Source organism: Panthera tigris, chromosome C1 (genome assembly GCF_018350195.1).
Source record: "Panthera tigris isolate Pti1 chromosome C1, P.tigris_Pti1_mat1.1, whole genome shotgun sequence".
In the NCBI taxonomy this organism is placed as follows: Eukaryota; Metazoa; Chordata; class Mammalia; order Carnivora; family Felidae; genus Panthera; species Panthera tigris.
Genome location: NC_056667.1, coordinates 103,359,665 through 103,380,564, shown reverse-complemented (window position 1 = coordinate 103,380,564; position 20,900 = coordinate 103,359,665). Strand labels below are relative to the sequence as shown.

The 20,900-nt window shown below is 43.3% G+C and overlaps 1 protein-coding gene and 1 long non-coding RNA gene across 4 annotated transcripts in view; one reads left to right on the top strand and one right to left on the bottom strand.

Moving 5' to 3' along the window:
* Positions 1-751: 751 nt before the first annotated feature.
* LIX1L (limb and CNS expressed 1 like) lies at positions 752-19,730 on the top strand. The gene is made up of 6 exons (XM_007092583.3): positions 752-1,118; positions 10,566-10,729; positions 13,218-13,358; positions 17,693-17,788; positions 18,091-18,168; positions 18,504-19,730. Exons 1-6 carry the CDS (start codon positions 827-829, stop codon positions 18,744-18,746), a joined length of 1,014 nt encoding a protein of 337 aa, XP_007092645.2. The 5' UTR covers positions 752-826; the 3' UTR covers positions 18,747-19,730.
* Positions 9,395-20,900, bottom strand: part of LOC102969203 — a 22,573-nt gene continuing 11,067 nt past the window's right edge. Inside the window, exons 4-8 of one of the 3 annotated variants that reach the window (XR_006220541.1) lie at positions 19,724-19,861; positions 15,927-16,073; positions 14,797-14,946; positions 12,079-12,165; positions 9,395-9,674 (exon numbers count right to left, since the gene is read on the bottom strand). This is a non-coding gene — a long non-coding RNA (uncharacterized LOC102969203). Of the gene's footprint in view, positions 9,675-12,078; positions 12,166-14,341; positions 14,419-14,796; positions 14,947-15,926; positions 16,074-19,723; positions 19,862-20,900 lie in introns of those variants that run through there. The other 2 variants (XR_006220544.1, XR_006220543.1) reach the window with 2 other exon arrangements.

Sequence of the window (20,900 nt, the reverse complement as noted above, 5' to 3'; positions counted from 1 at the left end):
TCCTTACTGTTTCTCCCAACTTAGAATAGGTGAAGTCAGAAAATTACCTAACGATGTGTGGTATAACTAAAAGATCAAAGTATTGGGAATCAGAAGACCGATGTTTGAATCCCTCTTTGCCATCTCCTAGCTTTAATTTTGGGCAATGTATCTAGCCTCTCTGAGTGTCCGTTGCCTTATCTGTAAAATAATAAACTCTAGTTAGTCATTGTGATTAAATAAGACACTGCACTTAAAGTACATTGCGTGGTGTCTGACGTAGAGTAAGTGTATGCTCATTAAATGTCCTTCCTTGTTTTAGCTCCCCAACCCGTTGTATGTGATCTTGGAAAAGTAGAAGTGGGGAGTAACTCCTGAGTCTTGTTTCCTCATCTACATCTATGAAATGAAATCGTTGGACAAACGATCCCTAAGAATCCTCTCACTCTGTCTGCGTACAATTCTCCTCAGCCTGGCATCCGGGCCTTCCCGGCACCCAAGCCTCGCCCCCGGGGTCTGACTTGCTTTCCAGGACTCCCCACAGGATTCCCAACGAAGCGCCCAGGATAAGCTTCTCCCTTAAAAAGAGTATCGCTTTGTCTCTTTGCAATTGGTTGCTCAGAACCTCCGCCCTCCTCCCTAATTTGCCTATGGCGGAGTGGAGCCCTCCAGCTCCCGCCCAGTCTCTGCTGATTCGTAGAGGACCTGGCTCGTCCCCGCCCCCGCTTGACTGACGGCGGGGCTGCGGCACCGCCTCAGTCCCTGGGCTCTCGCTGGCGGGGGGTGGCTGGGACCTTCAGCTCGCCAGGCTGGCAGGGTCGGGGCCGCTGCTCCACCGGCGGACGGGATGGAGACCATGCGAGCACAGCGGCTGCAGCCCGGAGTGGGCACCAGCGGGAGGGGCACTCTGCGAGCGCTTCGGCCCGGAGTGACTGGGGCCGCGGCTGCCACCGCCACACCCCCGGCAGGCCCCCCGCCCGCACCGCCGCCCCCCGCGCCGCCCCCGCCGCCCCTGCTCCTGTCCGGGGCCCCGGGGCTGCCGCTGCCCCCGGGCTCCGCCGGCAGCCCCGCCGTGCTGCGGGAGGCCGTGGAGGCCGTGGTGAGGAGCTTCGCCAAGCACACGCAGGGCTATGGCCGAGGTGAGTCTGCGGCTCTGGCCTCCTGCGGGACACCCTCTGTAGAGGAGCCTTGCTCCCATAGTCCTCTGGATCGCTTTTCCTGGCGCAGAGCCCTCACATGCATTTCCTTTTGGGGAGTTTCCTTCTGGGCTACACACACACACACACACACACACACACACACTCTCTCTCTCTCTCTCTCTCTCTCTCTCTCTCTCTCACTTATACACACCTCTCCCCGCCTCCTCTTTATTGAGGTACTACTATATTCTCCACGGACCCCTTTTTACAAATAACAACCCTCTTTTCTTCCCAACCTTTTCTCCTTCAGAAATGGAATTCTTCCTGTAGCTTAATACCTTAACATCTCTTTGCCTTTGAGGACCCGTCCCCATTGTGTAGGATCCTATCTTTTATCTCAGATCCAAGGCATTTCTCACCCTCTCAACATTTCTTCTGTGATCTCAGCAATTCCTCCCCCCCCCCCCCCGCCATTAATTTATCCCACCTACTTAATCTTTCTTTTTAAAGATTTTTATTTTTTAAGTCATCTCTATACCCAGCATGGAGCTGGAACTCACACCCCCCAGATCAAGAGTCACATGCTCCAATGACTGAACCAGCCAGGTGCCCCTCCATCTATCTCCTTAACCTTGACTTTTGAATAATTTTCTTACTTACCCCTCACCCTGAAATTTCCAGTGCAGCTTCAGAATTGCTGGGGGAATTAGGTAGTGCCTTCACAAGTCACTTAAAATTGTGCTTTTAAATCTGGAACCATACCATTGAGCCCATACCAGCCTCCTGTGACTTAGTACCTCACTTTGGTGTCTTTTTAAGTACGGAGCCTCACAACTCTGGCCTCTCTGTCTGTCTGGCTCTGTTTTCCTGGCCCTTTCCCAGAAACTGAGGATAAATCCCAGGCTTTGGCTCTCTCAATGTTAAATTCTGTGGAAATGAGCCAGGCAGAAACCCTATTTCCATTAGAAATCTTCATCTTACAGATGCCTAATTTCTAGGGTTTCTGAGAAAGGGACTGTGAGGATTTTCTTTGTTGTTTTTGTTTAATCAGTGCAGAATTTCCTGAGTTTGAGCTCCAGATTTATAGTGTAACAAGTAACACAATATAGTGAGGGGTGTGGGATACAGAATTTAGGTCTGGAGTTTCTGAGACATCATTTTTTTCTGCTTGGTTAAATCCTGCCTCAGCTGAAAGTGACTATATCTCTAACCTTCTAGTTGAACAATAATGCAAAGAAAGGTTGCAGGGCTTTCTTTGTAGACTGTAATGCCTTTTTTCCACCTCCCTATGAAAGTGTAGTGAAAAGAGCTTACGCGGGTTTCAGAGGCAGACAAGTGTGGGTTAAATCCCAAACTAAATCTCTGTCACTTGCCAGTTATGTTTTGGGGGAAGTGACTTAACCTCACCAAACTGCAGTTTCCTCAAGGGTTATTAGGGGGTTAAATGAGATATTGCACCTGACACACGATGGGAGTATTACCTCAAATTTATTGGTTCATATACCCTTGAAAGAACACATCTCATTTTCTCCCATTCTTAGATTCTGTCAGTGTAGATCCAAAGATTCTATAGTGTAGATCCAAAGAAATCAGATTTTTAGATCCATTTTGCTCTATGTGCCTAGTGATACGTTTACCATCAGTTTCCTTTAGTTCTTCAACATTTTGAACTCCTACCCTGGGGCTGGCACTCTGCTAGGTGCTGGGAATGTAAATGCATGTGCTTCTGAAATTCATCATGATGGGAGATAGTTGTTTGTCTAGTTTAATTCCGAGATTTAACAGGGCCTCGTGATGGAACTGCCATCAGCTATTGTCCTGCTGCTGCTTCCAGTCTCTTTGAGACCAAGGGGAGGTCTTTGCCTCTGGGCATAGGGGCAATCACCCTAAAATGAACCCTTCTTCTTGGAAACCTACAGGCATTTATTAGAATTGTAGAGGAGTGTGCCCTCTTTCTTGTTGGTGTTACCTGGAAAGCCTCTGGTTTGGCATCTAAACTGAGAGTACTGTAAAAACTTTTTCATTTCCTTAGACAGGATGAAGAAGCAAGGGGATTTTACTGACAAAGAGCAGTCAGGCTTCAGACTCCTTCTTCCAACCTCCCTACCTCCCACCACACTCCTCATTATTCCCGAGTTTCTCATTTCCAGTCTGGGTGTCCAGCCAGTACTTTGGGAGAGTTTGGCAGATAATTCAGCTTTAGGCAAGCCAACTCTCTGCCGATTTGGCTCAGAAGTCCTTCACCACATGGAATCACTTATTCTGCTTCGATTAATAGGCAAAAAAAAAAAAAATAGGGTATGTACCCACATACCCTTGTGACTGATGGCCCGGTATTTGGGGGCTGGCCCTATTCCCCTGAATATAATTCACCTTGATCTTTGCCCAGGCCATTATCTGATCCAGCAATGCTTTACTGTATCATCTTCAATTCGTATCCTTCACCTTCTTCTCGACTGCTCCCAGATCACCTTTTCTAGTCACAGTCTTTAGATTTACCAGCATGCATGTGGGACCACAGCATTTGTTTTAAAAACACAAAAACCAAAACAAAACTCTTCTGTTATTTCACCCATCTGTCCTATACCTCTCCCCTCGCCTCCACCCTCAATCCCCACCCAAGATACACACATAACTCAGTATGCTGTAGGATTTTAATCAGCTTGTGGTGCACAGGGTTTGGAATCAGAGAACCTGGCCCTGTCAAACGGTGGCTGTGTGATCTTGGATAAATTGCTTAATCTCCCTAGGCCTCATCTGTTCCATTCATTGGACAAATATTTATTGACCACCAGATGCTGTGGTGAACAAGACAGATACTGAGTCCCTATCTTCATGGAGCTCACAGTCCACTTCACAGAGTATGTGTGAAGGTTAATGGTACAATAAGGCAGGATAGTGCACCAGAAAGAGGGTTAGCTGTGAGGCAAACATTGGTTCTAAATCCTGGTTCTGCCACTGTGGCCTGTTCCTTAACGTGTTCACTTTTTTTTTTTTTTAATGTTTTTCTTTTATCAAAGTTTATTTATTTATTTTGAGAGAGAGCACAAGCGGGGGAGGGGCAGAGAGAGAGGGAGAGAGAGAGAGAGAGAGAGAGAGAGAGAGAATCCCAAGCAGGCTTCCCACTGTCAGTGCAGAGCTGGAAGGATGCGGGACACAAACCCACTAACTGTGAGAGCAGATCGTGACCTGAGCCAAAATCAAGCGTCAGATGCTCAACAGACTGAGCCACCCAGGCGCCCCTCAAGATCTGATTTTTTAAATAAACTCTACACCCAATGTGGGGCTCAAACTAACAACCCCAAGATCAAGAATTGCTTGCCCTTCTGACTGAGCCAGCCAGGTGCCCCAGCTTGTTCACTGTTTGAAAAATGGGTATTATAACACTTACCTTGATAGTTTTGTGCGGATTAAATGAGGTAATGAGCATAAACCACATAGCACGCAGTTAGGATTCAATGGTGGTTGCTATTATTATGCATTTGGAAACCCTTTGAAAACTGCAGATGATGGGTATTGGTAGCATTACCATTATTGCCTTTGCCCCTTTTTACTCATGGCATGTACTCCCCTTCTGATGTGGACAGCTGGCAGTCTCTAAAACTGGCATGATAGACTGAATGACCAAGTCACTTTCCTTGCTCTGTAACTTCTGGATTGCCCTCTTCAAACCTGTATCTTTGAAATTGTTGCTCTCCCTTGATATCACAGTATGGTTACGTGATTGGACGTTCTGCCCAGCTACTTACTCCACTAGGTTGAACGAATGAATCTTGTGTGGTATTTTCTGTTTGGTCGTCATTCCTTTTCCTCAGAACCACAGCTTTTTCACTGATAAGTGACTATGGAGTTAAAAGGCTGGATATTTCCAATTTGGGGGATGTTGGATTAGACCTGTGTTGATTTCCTGTAGCTGTTCTAACAAATTATTTCACATCTGGGGGATTAACACAACAGGAATGTATTCTCTCACAGTTCTGGAGGTGAGAAGTCCAAAATCGGTGTCAGTGGACCAAAATCAAGGTGTCAGCAGGTCTGTGCTCCCCTACCCCCACCAAAGGCTCTAGGGAAGAAACTGTGACCTTGCCTCTTCCAGCTTCCGGGGGCTGCCAGCATCCTTGGCTTGTGACAGCATCACTCTGATGTCTGCCTCTGTGTTCACACTGCCCTCTCTTCTTCTGTGCTTCATCAGTTCTCCTTCCCGAAGGACCCTTGTCATTGCATTTAGGGTCCACCCAGATAATCTGGGTTAATCACCCCATCTCAAGATCCTTAATCACATCTATAAAGTTTTTGCCACCTGAGGTGACATTCACAGGTTCTAAGGATCACAGCATGGACATCTTAGCAGGGGGCATTTTTCAGCCTACCATAGTCCTCTCCTAAAGTCACTGTCATCTTGCAATCCCTTCCTTCCAAGGAGTTTATGCACTATCGGCTATTCAGGGGCATGTTCTACAAGTTGAAAATAGGAAGCATCAGATGGAATATTGTTAACTAGCTTCCCTATCTTCAAAATAATGTGAATTAAGCTGGGCCAGCCTAGTCTCGCCATCCTGTATGATCAGGGAGAATCTTCTCATTCATCTCTCAATTGTATTAGCTATTAAAAAAATGTTTATTTATTTTTGAGAGAGAGAGAGAGAGAGAGAGAGAGAGAGAGAGAGAGAGAGAGAGAATGTGTCCGTGCACGTGCAGGAGAGGCAAAAAGAGAGGGAGACAGATGATCCAAAGTGGGCTTGGCACCGACAGCAGAGAGCCGGATGTGGGCTCAAACTCACTAACCTTGAGATCATGACTGAGCTGAAGTTGATCGCTTAACCAAATGAGCCACCCAGGCACCCCTCCATTAGCTATTTATTCGTGCTCTCTCACCACAACATTGTATTTATTTTTATGATATAAATTTTTTTAATGTAATTTCATGTGTTGTTTTAATGGTTTCACTCTGGTTTAATGATTTCACTGTATGACAGTTGTACAATCTGTACCTCTCATCCCATTTCAACATTAATATTTTATCTCCTAAGGACCAAAACCAAAATTAGTCTTTTTGTTATTGTTCAACATCATGGTACAAACACTTAAATATACCTCACTATTGGGGTGCCTGGGTGGCTCAGTCGGTTGAGCGTCCGACTTCAGCTCAGGTCATGATCTCCTGGGTTTGTGAGTTTGAGCCCCATGTCACGCTCTGTGCTGACAGCTCAGAGCCTGGAGCCTGCTTCGGATTCTGTGTCTCCCTCTCTCTGCCCCTCCCCCACTCATGCGCGCGCTCTCTCTCTCTCTCTCTCTCTCTCAAAAAATGAATAAATATTAAAAAAAATTTTTTTTAATGTACCTATCTTGGTCTTTCTTGTCTCTTTTAGTCCAGCATCCTCCAGTGACTCCTAAAAAGCAGTTGTAGGTGTCAGATGTGTACGTCTTGGTCATTGCTAACCCTCGCACCTCACAGTTCTTTAAGCATCCTCATGTAAACCATTAGATGCATGGTTCCTCACTGGAAATCTGATAAAACCTATGGGCGCCCTCTCCCCCACCACATACTCTACACACACACACATGACTTCATTGTGGGTTTTAGGGGGCTTGTGAATTCCCATGAGGCTCAACCATGGACCGGGTCTTGGACCAAATTGGCATCAGGATGTCTTACACATTCAGTCTCTAGCTCTGTCACAGGTGTGTGACCTCAAGCAGGTCATTTCCCCTTCTGTGGCCTGAATTGGACTAGATGGTCTCTGAAGTCCCTGTCAGCTCTAAAAATCAAAGAGCCTGTGAGGTATTTCAAATGCAGATCACAGCTCATTGCTTTTCTCCCGATCGTTTAATTCTGCCCAATTTCCCATTTCATCCATTTCTGACATAAGACTCCCTATCTCCTTTGGCTTTGAATAATTGTTAAAAACTAGTCCTGCACTGTGTACCAAGAGAGATTTAACTGGATATCAGAATGGACATATGCTTTTTCATAGGATCTTCCCATTTACAATGGTTTCCTCCCCTTTCTCTTTATTTCAATATTCTCCCTGTTGTTTGCATGTCAGGAGAGCTGTCACCCAACGCATTGTGCTAAATTGTCTCAAAGAGGGAACTGGGGCTGAAAAGATCTCAATGGAAAGAACAAAGATGGCTAAGCTTTCTGGGCTGCAGTGACCTCTGAAGAGCCCCTGCCAAAACTAAGGGTGGGAAAGACAGAGTTTCCTTTTAATGCTGCCTTTTAATGGAAGAATGAACATTCTAAAAAGTCAGTTAAATATAGGGTGTTAGGAAAGAGCTTGCGCGGCTTTCAAGCTCTGGCTGGTGCAGGGAGTGCTTGCTTCAGTTGCAGAGCAGGGAAATACCAGTTATTACTGGCCACTAGGTTTGGGACACCTCGCTGGCTGGGGATTTGTATTATTCACCTTTGCGTCCCTAATACTTAGAATAGAGAGCTATGTACATATTAAGTGCTCACACTTTCTGCCTAATGTGTGTGTGGCAACCATGAAAATGTGCTATTCATATCTCCTGCTGCAGGGGCATAACTGACTGGCAGCCTTAAGCTGCTGTCCTCTCTGTGTCCATCACCTCATGTGCACCAAGGCCACACATCCTGCAGGCTGCCCTCAGTCAGCGACCGAGCCCAGCAGGGGCACTAACTGAGGCACATGTTGGTACAATGTGGGATTTCTCCGGCTTGGGGACTTCCCTCTGGCCTGGCCAAACCTTTCTTGGAAATGCACTGCCAGCTGCGTCTCTCATATCCAGACCTTCTTTCCCACCCCCCTTCCATAGGTGTCAGACCTTCAATCTGGGTCTGAAGCCTCTCCCTTCTCCTACTTCCTTTCCAATAAATCTCTTGCATGTTTATCTCATCTTGGTGTCTTCTCCTTGGCAGACCTAAACTAACACAATATAAAAGAATGAATGAGTCCTTGTAACTGAGAGTAGAGAGTGGTCATGTTGGAAGATAATGAAGAAGGCATTTGATCATTTATTATTATGAGGCTTTTGTTAAAGCCACTTGAAATGTCTGGAACCCTGAAGTCAAAGTGATTCTTTCCAAAGGAAAACTGATCTCATCCTTCCTTCTGTCTTAAGCCCTTCAGTGGCTTCCCACTGCTGTTAAGATAAAGCCATTACTCTAGTGTGGCCTGCAAGGTCCACTTTGGTCTGGTTCCTGCTTCCTTTTGCAATCTTATCTTGCACGACCCTTTCCCTTGCTCTCACTTTTTGAGCCACACTGGTCCCTTTATTTTCTGTCTTCTCTGCTGCTACAGACCCTTTGTGTGTGTTATTCCTTCTGTTCAGAACTCTTTCTCTTACCTTTTTGCCTAGTGAATTCATACTCATATCTGCACTTAAATATCACCTTGGCTAGGTAGCTTTCTTTGGCCTTCTCCATGAGGTCAGAAGTCCCTATGACCTTTCCCATCTACCAGACTCCTTTATAGCACTGATCACAGTTGCGATTTTTCATTTGCTTGAGATATCCGGTTAATCTCTTTCTCTCCCTGGTTTTTTTTTTTTTAACGTTTATTTATTATTGAGACACAGAGAGAGACAGAGAATGAGCATGGGAGGGGCAGAGAGAGGAGGAGACACGGAATACGAAGCAGGCTCCAGGCTCTGAGCTGTCAGCACAGAACCCGACACGGGGCTTGAACTCACAAACCACGAGATCATGACCTGAGCCGAAGTCAGACGCTTAACTGACTGAGCCACCCAGGCACCCCTCTCCCTCTTTGTTTTATTATTATTTTTAATGGACGGGTTTTTTTTTTTAAGTTTACTTATTTATTTTAAGAGAGAGAGCATGCGCATGTGCAAGCGAGCACACAAGCAGGGGAGGTGGGGAGGGGCAGAGAGAGGATCCCAATCAGGCTCCACACTGTCAGGAGCCTGATGTGGGGCTGGATCCCATGAATCATGAGACCGTGACCTGAGCCGAAATCAAGAGTTGGATGCTTAACTGACTGAGCGACCCAGGCACCCCTCTCACTTCTTCTTTAGGTTGTAAACTGCATAAGGAAGAGGAACAGGTATGGTTTTGTTCACTATTGTAGCCTAGCATCCAGCACATAGTCTAACACAGAGTAGGTACTCCATACATATTTGTGCAATGATTTTGCCCAAGTATGGGGGGATGAGGGGAACTATTCTGGAACACAGTCTTGAGTCTGGGGTTTGATTTTACCCTAATACATTAGCTGGCTACTGTTTGCTAGAAGTGGCAGAAGTCAAGAGACTTCTGGGTCAGAGACAAAGGACTTTATTGCTCATAATACAACAGGTAGCATAAGCATCAGATTTGTTTGCATCAGTTCCCCTTGCCTCCCAAGTCTGACGTGAAGGGCTCAGGTGGATGCTTGCACAGGCCATAGGTCACATTACAGAAGAAGAATGCTGAGCTGGAGGAACCTGCCATGTCATTATAGGCAGTAAGCAGGCTTGTTCTTTGTCCCAGAGGGAGACGTTACCTCATCCCTTGGGTTTCTTGCTGCAAACACAATCCTGAGAAATGGCCCAAGTAAAGAGCAGCCAAGTCCTTGAAATCTTGGCATACCCAGCAAGCTGGAAAGGACCACAAGAGACCTGTGAAGGAGAGTCTCCCAATATACAGTTCCTCCAAAAACCACTTAAACCTAGGGAAATCCTCAGAAGAGAAATTCATGCTCAAACACACACATACACACACACACACACACACACATACACACGTGTGTGTGTATGTGTGTGTGTGTGTGTGTGTATCATATAAAATTCCAAGATGGAAAAGGAATCTGGCTATGGGTTTGCTCACCAGAAGCACAGGTTTGAGAATGGCTAGAAGGACCACATTTCCTTGAGTGGCAGTATCACATGAGGTTTAGGAACATTGACTCTGGAACCAAGACAGCGTGGGTTTGAATTCTTGCTCTGCTACTTTCTCGCTATTATATCCTTGGGCAAGTCATTTAACTTCTCTATGTCTCATTTCACTCATCTGTAAAATGGGGATAATAAAAGTACCTGCCTCATAAGGTTTTTGTGATTAAATAGGTAAAGCACTTAAGGCAGTGCATGACACACAGGAAGCATTCAGTAAACGCACTTCTCGTGCTGGTGTTTATTACTCTAGGCCACCTGACCAATTGTGGAATGATTACTTGCACTTCATCAGGTGGGGACAATGGTCTGCTGACCTGGAAACTCTGCCTCCGATATTTAAGTTATTCTGCTTTGGTGTTAGGACTAACCAAAATGTGAACTAGAGAGGTGGTGTAGGAGGCCAGGCATCCTCTGGTCTTCCTGTGCAAATGCTTTAATCAGAGTCTAGGTTTATAAGTTTAAATGCTTTTAAGCGGTAAGGAGCTAGGGCAGGTCAGACCCTTCATGTCAGTATAGGATACAGATACTGTATGGAAGCACAGAACTACTTTTGAGGTGTTCTCATTGCTGAACTTAACTGCTTCTCTTTTGCAGTGAATGTGGTGGAGGCACTTCAGGAATTCTGGCAGATGAAGCAGTCCCGTGGGGCAGACTTGAAGAACGGGGCTCTGGTGGTTTATGAAATGGTTCCCTCCAACAGCCCTCCTTATGTCTGCTATGTCACTCTGCCCGGGGGAAGTTGCTTTGGGAGCTTCCAGGTAAGAGTTCCAAGGTGGCAGTAGCAAGGAGAAATGCTTAGGTGCTAGCGGTGGTTTTCTCCATCACTTTGGCCATTAAATCTCTGTCAGAAATCACATATTTGAGGACCTGAAACCAATTCTGGGCAGATCATTCTGATCAGCATCTGAGGCTCATTTAACCACAAAAGAACCTCAGTGGCTTTTCTTTCAGCCTACAAAAACTCACACCCACTTTGAATTTGAGCAGTTATGAATACGCCCTTAGTATATCCAGACTACCAGCACCTGCCCCATGTTCTAATCTGTCCAACTTCCTGCCATCTCTTTTTGAGAACACAGAGTAATATTCCTTATCCCCAGTACTTTTTCATAGGCAAATTACTCAAGAAAGCAATGTTTGTGTTCTTTAAGAGGCCAAAGTGGAGGGACTATGTATGGTGTAAATAGTATTCATCTAAGAATTAGAAGATCCAAATTCTCATCCCCCCTGCCCCCCCCACCCCCTGCCGCCAGCAGGCAAGTCAGGTAAATTATCTGGGCCTCAGTTTCCCCATCTATAAGATGAAGGAGATAGGTTAGATTATTTCTAAAGTCTTTCTAGTGCTAGCATTCTACAATTATACGAAAGAGCTGTGATATATGATGATGGAGACTGGTTGTTATTATAGGGTAAGAAGAAATTTGACTAGTGTGAATGTTATCATCAAAGATGGATTTTTTACATCGACCATAGGAAGGTAGCCTTCTGAGATGTCAATATAGAGTCTGAATAGGAATTTAGAGAAGATAATAGACATTTTGTTCTGTTTCTAAGGCTTGTATAACCCTTAGACAAAGGTATAACCCCTGCTATGTGCCACCTTGAACTTCCCTTATCATGTTACTTATCATGACATATCATAATTATTTCACCTAGTGGATTATGCTCCATGGAGGTAGAGATTATGTCTGTCTTCTTTCTCAGTCAGTTTTAGATCTTTACCACCCACTCAGCACACAGCAAAGAGTAGACATTTAATAAATCTGTGTCATGAAACAGGGCCATTGCAGTTCAGTTCCTGCCTCAAACAGAAAAGTCCTGAAGAGGCTTCATTTCAAATAAGGTGACTAATTTTTTTCCCCTCAGAACCCCAACAATTTCAGAGAAGTAAATATATGCTCAGGACGACTAATGTTTCTTCTTTCTCTCCTAGAGAATAAGATCTCCCCTTCCTTCTCTCACCTCATCTTATTGTTGAATAAAGATTTGATAATTTTATGGTGATGCCCATAATTGGATCATTACAGTCATTTGATTTCTGTTATTTCCCCCCAAAGAACAGTACTATCTATCTTGGCCTGTTTTAGCTTGTGTCTTCTATACCCACTTTGGCAGGTGAAATTTCTCCTGGTGGTTTTCTTCATGGATGGATGACCTTTCAGGAACAATACCATACTATAGAATGAGCAGCAGCCTAGTGAACAGAGAAGTAGGAATGGAGAAATTGCAGAAGACTCAGGGTTAATGTACCAAGCTCCATATTCTGTCTCAGAGACACCTGTCAGCTAAAGAAAATCGAGAGTTATTGATATTAAGGTGGTTAAGTAGTGAACATATCCTGGTCTACTTTTAAAAGCCATAACATTACTTTCTTCCTTTCCTCTGACCCTAATCATAAATGACAGGAGACACAGGCCTTTGAGGCAGCCAGTGATGATGAATTATATAAACAAATACTATGGGGATTTGAGGTTGAGTGATTTAAGACTTCTGAAAATCAGGCTTGGTCTATGATATCTATGTTGGAGACAATGTAAAAAACATGAATTAACTTTTAATATTTTCTTGCTTTGTTCAGGTCAGCTTTCCTTCTCCTTGCTACCCCTCTCCTCCTTGCTTCCCCTGGGGGGAAAAAGACTACACATTCCTTCTTCAGACCTTGGGCTCTGCTCAGGGATAGCTCATTGACTCACTGCATTAGTGGGGGAACTGCCTACTCACAGCGAAAAGTGAAGTCCAAGAATCCTGGATGGGCGCTTCTGGTAGAGACTAGAGTCCTCCTCTGCAGAAGCAACCTAGAGAAGACCTATTCTACTCCTAGCTTATCTAGAGGGATGAAAAGAAATCTTGCCTGTGCATGGAACAGGAGAGCAAGATACAAATTTCTAACAGGCTGGCCAGATTCTGGCTTTTGAGTAATTAATTCTGTTGACAGTTGAAACGGGCGTATTTTTTTATATCCAGTGGTTATATGCTGACTTCAGCAGCCTTCCTCATTCTGCATCCAATTTGGTATGAGCTATAGCCGTCTCCAGTTCCTTAATGACTTCAGGATGTTGAATCAAAATTATGTTTCCAAATGCCTCAACCATTTTACAAAACAAACTTTGGAGGGTATACTGTACAAACTGATTTTTCCAAAGACTACCCAAGTGTCTTCTATCCTAATGTTTCCCTCCCACTGTTCCTTCCTTTCTCTCTCAGACACACATATATACATATTTTCTCTCTCTCTGTCCTGCCTAGTTTTGCCCCACAAAAGCTGAGGCCCGGCGGAGTGCTGCAAAGATTGCACTGATGAATTCTGTGTTTAATGAACACCCTTCCCGAAGAATCACTGATGAGTTCATTGAGAAGAGTGTCTCTGAGGCCCTGGCATCTTTCAATGTAAGTTACAGGGAGTTCAAAGAAAAGAAAGTGGGGGATGGGAGAACTGGCTGGCTGGGAAGTCTTGTAAATCACTGGGAATCAGAGCGGGATTTCTTGTTTTCTTTCCTGTATAGACAGGAATTTATTTTCTGTCGATCTTGCATATTACATGCTCCCTATGTCTCAATCACTGATTGTATGTGTATGTTTATGTTTTTGTTGGTATTTTGCCTCTTTCATTGTATCTCTTTGGTATCTAGAAACCTTTAATTCAAGATTTGTGGAATTTTAGAGATATTTCAAAATAAAACCTGAGCTTGAATTTTGCTTTTCCCAATTTTGGTTTAAGACCTTACTCCCTTCTTACTTCACTGTTCTTTTTTTTTTTTTTTTTTTTAATTTTTATGACTTTTCTTATTGCCATTCATCTCCGTGACCTCTCCTATTAATAAAGAACACTTTATAATACAGTGTCTTAGTTTTTATTTTTTTCCTTTCCATGAATGGGGTGGGTAATTTTTTTACTCTCTTTCAAAAGAATGTTCCTTCAAATGATGATGATGATGATGATGATGATGATGATGATAATCACAGCTAATCCTAATTGAGTATTTACTTTGTGTCAGGGACTGTTCCAGGGGATTTATGTGTATTTTATGTCATTTGATCATCACCATAATGCTCTGAGATATAAGAACTATTAGTACCCCTGTTTTACAGATAAGGAAACTAAAAACATAGAAGTGAAATTTTGCCTGAAGGGATGTAGCTAGAAAGTGGTAGAGCCAAGACTGGAACCCAAGTCGACTCAGAATTTTCTAGCTTAGGGGTGCATCCTGGAAATGAACACTGCCTTCTCTCTTCCTTCCCACAAGTTCACTGATAGGGTGATAGGGTGAAAGTCTGACCAATTTTCTGTTTCTGTTCTCTTTGAAGTTAAGATGTAATTACATATACTAAACCACTTCAGTTATCTGTTTGTGTATTTATTAGTGTTGAACACTTTAGATAATAAGTTGGCTTCCCTCTGTTACTCATCTGATTTCCTCCCATTTCTCTTTGCCCTGGTCAGAAGTATCTACAAGGAATAAAAACAACTTTTTATATTGATCAAAGCCAATTAAATTAAGAAAGTACATTTATCACTCTTAAGTCACCTAATATATTATAAAGTGAAACACTGGTTTGGATTATAGAAAGCAATGCTTATAAGCATGGACTCTGAATTCATTGTTTTGAAATTATGGTTCTACTAGCTATGTGGCTTTGAGCATGTTACTTAATCTAAGTCTCAATTTCCTCATCTGTAACAATTATACCTGTAGGATTACTGGATAGAAGAGAATATATTTAAGCACTTAGCACGTGTTACCTGTTTTGATGCCTTTGGATGCAAGTAATAGAAAAATCTTACTTCAGACTGACTTAAGGGAATACACCAAGAAAGGAAATTTACTCTCTAACATGACAGGAAGTCCAGAAGTAGAGATTTCAGGGCTGGTTGATTCCATGGATCAAGAATGTCATCATCTACTAGCCAAATTCTTTCCTCCATCTCTCCATTCAGCCATCCTCTAGATACTGTCTTTGTCCTTGGGCTGGCTCCCTTCAGATGCAAAAGTGCAAGATGACTACAGAATTTCAGATATTAAATACAGATGTAACCATATTCAAAGACAGAAAGACACCATCTTTCTTTGACTCTTTCTTTCTTAAGTAGGTAGGCTCCACACCCAATGTGGGGCTTGAACTCAAGACCCTGAGATTGAGTTGCATGCTCTACCAACCGGGCCAGTCAGGTGCCCTGACCTTCTTTTAGTACCTCTTTAGTAGTAAGGAATCTTCTCCCAGAAACCCACCAGTAGACTTCCCTTCTACTTCCTAATGGCCAGAATTCCCACCTTAAAACCAATTACAAGCAAAATGGGTTAGGATTTACCCACTGAAATTAGAGGATAAAATCACTGAGGGAGATACATGGGAGATGGTAGGTAGTAGAACAAGATTAAGGTTCTATAGTAAGGAAGAAGGAAACAGATGTCGGCTAGGTCACCAGCAGTGTCTACTACAAAGTGTTTAGGAAACAAATTGTTTTTATTCTCTGCCAATATTTCTATTTGCCTAACCCCTCAAAACTGAGAATTTAATAGATTGCTCATTAATTTCCCAGTGGAATCGCCATACTCCAAATCACATTGATTTCAGGGCACCTGGGTGGCTCAGTCAGTTGGGGGTCTGACTTCGGCTCAGGTCATGATCTCGGCTTGTGAGTTCAAGCCCCGCCTCGGGCTCTGTGCTGACAGTTCAGAGCCTGGAGCCTGCTTCAGATTCTGTGTCTCCCTCTCTTTCTCTGCCCCTCCGCTGCTCATGCTCTGTCCCAGAGCAAGGCCTGGGATAGATGGGCTCCTCTGCCCGCAGCTTCTTCTGTATACCCCAGTTGGCTGTACAGAGATAATCATTACTTTCTATGTACTATATCATGGAAAACTCTGGAGGTACTGAATAAGGTACCATATTGAATGATTATAGGCAACCATTAAACAGGTTAATTGCTTCAGGGCCCTAAATGCTAATAGTGAAGGTTACCTTTTTCCTTCCTCTCTGTAGCTTTTCTTTTTTAAATCCAAATTTTGTGTTCTTTGCTTCACCATGAAGATTAACTACTGGTTGGCATGTTGCTTCTCATAAGCCACAAAATAATATGGGTTGATCTTGTGTGACTTCTTGTTGATTCTAGCAGAGTGAAAACAAATAAGCCAGCACATAATGATATACTTACTAAGCGCATGGAATTATTATAATACATATACAGTACAGCCCCATGGAGAAGTGCCCCATAATAAACTGAATTTGGATATAACTTGATTGGCTCCTCACTTCTACCTAGTCCCCTTTCTCAAAGAGAGCAGAATCTTGGGAGGCGTGGAGCAGGGACGGTGGTGCAGAATGGGCTAGAAAGATCAGGCAACTTGTCAGGAAGCAGAAGGAGAAAGTTGGGTCCCTGTGTTCCCAGAAGTCTCCTGGTTTTATTTTCCTAGATCAGGCTGACAAAAAGGTCACCAAAAAAAAAAAAAAAAAAAAAAAGCAGCTGCCCTTATTTTGGAAGTCCCAGCCAGCCCCAGGGTCTGGAATTATCCCCAGTAATATTAAACCGCCATCAAGTACCACTAAACCAAAGCCAGTACCAGAATGGATTTGGATTGTGTAACTGGATACCAAGTCTAGTATAATAATGTACCACATTGTATATAATTGGAGTTTTAAAACCACATTTATCCCTTTTTAAATAATTTATTTAATTCTCAAAACAATCTTAGGAGATAGATCTGTGATTATTCCCATTTTACAGATGAGGAAACAGGAACAGAGAGGTTAAATGACTTCCCCAAGGCCTCAAGATTAGTAGGAGATCCAGTCTATACCGTATTGTTTGCACAGACAATGAATCTTAGTTCTATCCCCACAGGGTCATGTAACCACTAGAACACACAAGCCAAATGTCTAAGAGGCCAAACTGCTACCCAGAATTTACTATGCTTTATGGCTCCTACTGTTTCCCTTGAAAATGCATTTGCCCAATTATCCTCTAGGCTAGTCCAATCCTGTGTGTTGGACTCACTCTGTTATTTTGGCTAAATCGGGGTTCTTCTCTATGTTTCAGTGTTCCCTCTTTGTAAGATAGGGAAAATCAGATTGACCTCTGTCACTTGAGTTAATATGTGTGATGACTTTATGGGGCGCCTGGGTGGCTCAGTCGGTTGAGCGGCTGACTTCGGCTCAGGTCATGATCTCGCGGCCCGTGAGTTCGAGCCCCGCGTCGGGCTCTGTGCTGACGGCTCGGAGCCTGGGGCCTGTTTCGGATTCTGTGTCTCCCTCTCTCTGACCCTCCCCCGTTCATGCTCTGTCTCTCTCTGTCTCAAAAATAAATTAACAAAAACATTTAAAAAAAAAATATGTGTGATGACTTTGGAGTCTTCTAGGTCTATGCTGACCAGCAGAATAGCCACCAGCCACATGTAGCTGTTAAACACCTGATTTGTGGCTAGTATGAATCGAGATGTGCCGTAAATGTGGAAGAGACTTCAGATTTTGAAACCCTGGTATAAGAAAAAGAATGTAAAAATTTCATGAAAAATTTTATGCTAAGTATAGCTAAATTATATTTTGAATATATTAGCTTAAATAAAACATGCTATTTACATTAATTTTATCTGTTTATTTTTACTTTAACGTGGCAACTAGAAAATGTTACATTAGATTGGGGGCTTGTGTTATATTTCTATAGGACAGTGCTGCTTGAGGTGATAATCCTGACTGAAAATCTATTTGTCTTTTCCTTTGCTCTGTTACAGGGCAACAGGGAGGAAGCTGACAACCCAAACACAGGGATTGGTGCCTTCCGATTCATGCTGGAATCCAACAAGGGCAAGTCAATGTTGGAGTTCCAGGTACTATGGCTCTCATAACATGGATCAACCTGCATTTATATTATATTATATTATATTATATTATATTATATTATATTATATTTCCTTCTAATCCCTAACTCATTGATCATCAGTTGGAAGGGAAGGGAGAGAAAGTTAGAATATTTTTCAATATATAAATACCTTCCTTCCCCAAAGGGCACATCAGAGTTGGTATAAGAGATGCTTACGTAAATACATTCTGTAAAAGGTCCCCCATGTAATTGTGATGCAAACCCTCAATATAAATCACTGTTCTGGCACTTCATATCTTCTTCCTCCAGGAACTAATGACAGTTTTTCAGCTGCTGCACTGGAATGGCAGCCTTAAGGCCATGAGGGAGAGACAGTGCTCTCGGCAGGTAAGAGACCCTGTCTGTGAGAGGAGTCTTGCAGAAGGACTATTTCGAGGTGGCTGTTATGTTAGACATAAGCAGGCCTATAGTTACCAGGTTGTGAATCCTGAAAGCCTCAAAGTACCCTTTTCATTCCTAACATCTTTCCTATTTAGATCTTAACTGTAGCTCTTTTGCCTGCCTTGCTTCCCCCACGGGAAGTTTCCCTTAAGAGTCTCCTTAAAGGACTTACGTGCTGACTTCAGTTAGGACTCCAAGGCTAAGAGTTCCTCATCCCATTGGGTCCATTTGGTATGAACCTTGACTTTGTCAGTAACCTTCATTTTCCTTTCCCCTTGCAGGAAGTGTTGGCTCATTATTCACACCGGGCCCTGGATGATGATATTCGCCATCAAATGGCATTGGACTGGGTGAGCCGGGAGCAGAGTGTGCCAGGGGCACTGTCTAGAGAGCTGGCCTCTACTGAGCGGGAGCTGGACGAAGCTCGGCTGGCAGGCAAGGAGCTGCGCTTCCACAAGGAGAAGAAAGATATTCTCCTGCTGGCCGCTGGGCAGTTGGGCAATATGCATTCCTCCAACTGCTAGGCGTCCATGCACATACTCCCCATCCTCTCCAGGCTCTTTTTGATAATGTCTTTTCTAAGACTTAGTATGATTTCTGTACATACTTTCTCAATTTTATACTTTAAAATATAGATATATATATGTATATGTATAAATTCTACACTCAGATCCCAATTTGCTGAGAGATCCCTTTTCTTCTAGTTTTTGGATGTAGTTTCCTTTGAAACATCCCCATTCCACTTTGTAAAAAGAGCAGGCTGTCTTCAGAGCTTTGTTGGTGCTTATACTCCCAGCTCTGTGTAGTCATTTCAATAGCACAAAATGATTGACAAAGTGTTCTTATAATCTAACAGGGAGTTTGAATAAGGTCTGTGTGCCCCACCCTCACCCTCAACCTCATTCCTGCTTTCTCTTGGACTCCAAACAGGGTACGAGTATGAAGGCTTTGGCTTGAGTTTATCTTGAGTTAGGCCTACTTAGTACTGAGCTGTTCCTCCAGTGACTAGACATTTCCTTGCCTAGACTCCCCACCGACCGCTTCCCGCCACTCCCTTACTCCTCCTCTGCCTCCAAGCGGTACTTCATTTTGAGACTTCCTTTATTAATTTGGAAGGAAGTAGACAGCTGCTTTCTCATTGTTCAAATTATTCCTGAGAAACTTCCCAGGAAGAAGAGAGGAATTATAAACACAAAACTAGGTGTTTATCACCTAAGTTGCTTCTGGGGCATAGATACCATACCAGCTTCCCGGGTGTGTTCTTGCTCCAGAAGGGATCAGCATTGAAGCCTCTTCCAATATTCCCTCTTCACTCCTCTCTGCTCACCCAGCTTCACTGAGCCCTATGTTTAAACCTTCCTGTCTGCAGAAATGGGTAGGAGGGAAAACATATTTCCCAACTCTGTCTCTTCCCTTCATGTTGCTCTTTGGAAACATTATTTGTCCTCTTTGGTGAGGGCCGTGTTCCTCTCTCTCCCACAAAGTTGCTGCTGTTTGCTACCTTTGATGTCCATAGATTCACAGTTGTTTTCTCTCTTTTCTTTCCTCTTCTTCCACGTTGGTTATTAGAGCAAGAGTTGATCAAGAAAGTTAGTTGCGACTGGCATTATGGCACTTCCTAACTGGAACCCTGGGGAGACTGCAGGAGGGAAAAGAGACTACATGATCAACTGTGTTTTTAAGACCCTCTGCCTCCCACCCCCAATCTCTCTCCTGGGTGAAATAGGGGAGAAATATCTGGAGTACAGCTAAAGCATTCCTCTTTGGGAGAATTTTTTATAGGTCTCTCAAAGATGTGTTTTCCCTTTGTTTCTATAAACTCCTTTATACTATATTATAGTTCAGTGCACTTTCTAAAATGTGCTTGGGATGTTTCCTGTTTCTGCAAAATTGGACTTTCCATTCTATGATTATACACTTTGTTTTTAGAAATAGGTTAGGAAATAGGCCACAATTTGCTCTTTTGGATCAGACAGGGATAAGATGAAAATCAGCTTTTTTGCTTTTGAAATCATCTTGGTGATCAGTACATATGGGATCAGTGGTAAGGAATCTAGCAACTGTTTTAGTGCTTGAAAGGGACCTCCTGGAATTCTCCAAGTCCCATCTCTGTACACGACGAAGCACATGTAGGGTAGGAGTAGAGGCTCCTATGTTAAATAACAGGTATGTCTACCCAGTTTTTATTGATATTTATAATCCAGACATCATAAACCCTCATTTCTCCTATGCTCCTTTCTCTGAGAAGTGTGAAGGGGTGTGAGTTGTGGGAAGAACTTCTCCTTTGCACCTCCTGGATTATTTTTCTCAAGTAACAACCAGTTAAGATCCCAAAGAACTAGAGAAAAATTGTTCCCTGATCTGTCCACTTTCATTGTTAAAGATTTTACTTATCTTTTTACTACTTTCTATGTATTTTATATGTATAATTTTATACAATTAAAAATAGATTTTTGTCTAGTGAGCCAGATTGACTCTTTCTTAAGACATATGTATCAGAGGAGCTCTAAAACGACCCTTTCTTTTATAAACAGACTAAAAGATAATTTTGATTAGTATTTTTTGGGTGGCAGAAATAAGATTGTACTGTTGGGGGAAGGCATTCTGCTTCCCCTTCAGACATTTGAGGAACGTGGATTTTGTCACTGACCCTTTCTCTTCAAGCTCTACCCATTTCC

Coding starts and splice junctions, on each gene's coding strand:
- LIX1L (XM_007092583.3), top strand. CDS start 827: ATGGAGACCATGCGAGCACAGCGGCTGCAGCCCGGAGTGGGCACCAGC. Junction 10,730..13,217: donor GTTGCTTTGGGAGCTTCCAG/GTAAGAGTTCCA, acceptor TGTCCTGCCTAG/TTTTGCCCCACAAAAGCTGA. Junction 13,359..17,692: donor AGGCCCTGGCATCTTTCAAT/GTAAGTTACAGG, acceptor GCTCTGTTACAG/GGCAACAGGGAGGAAGCTGA.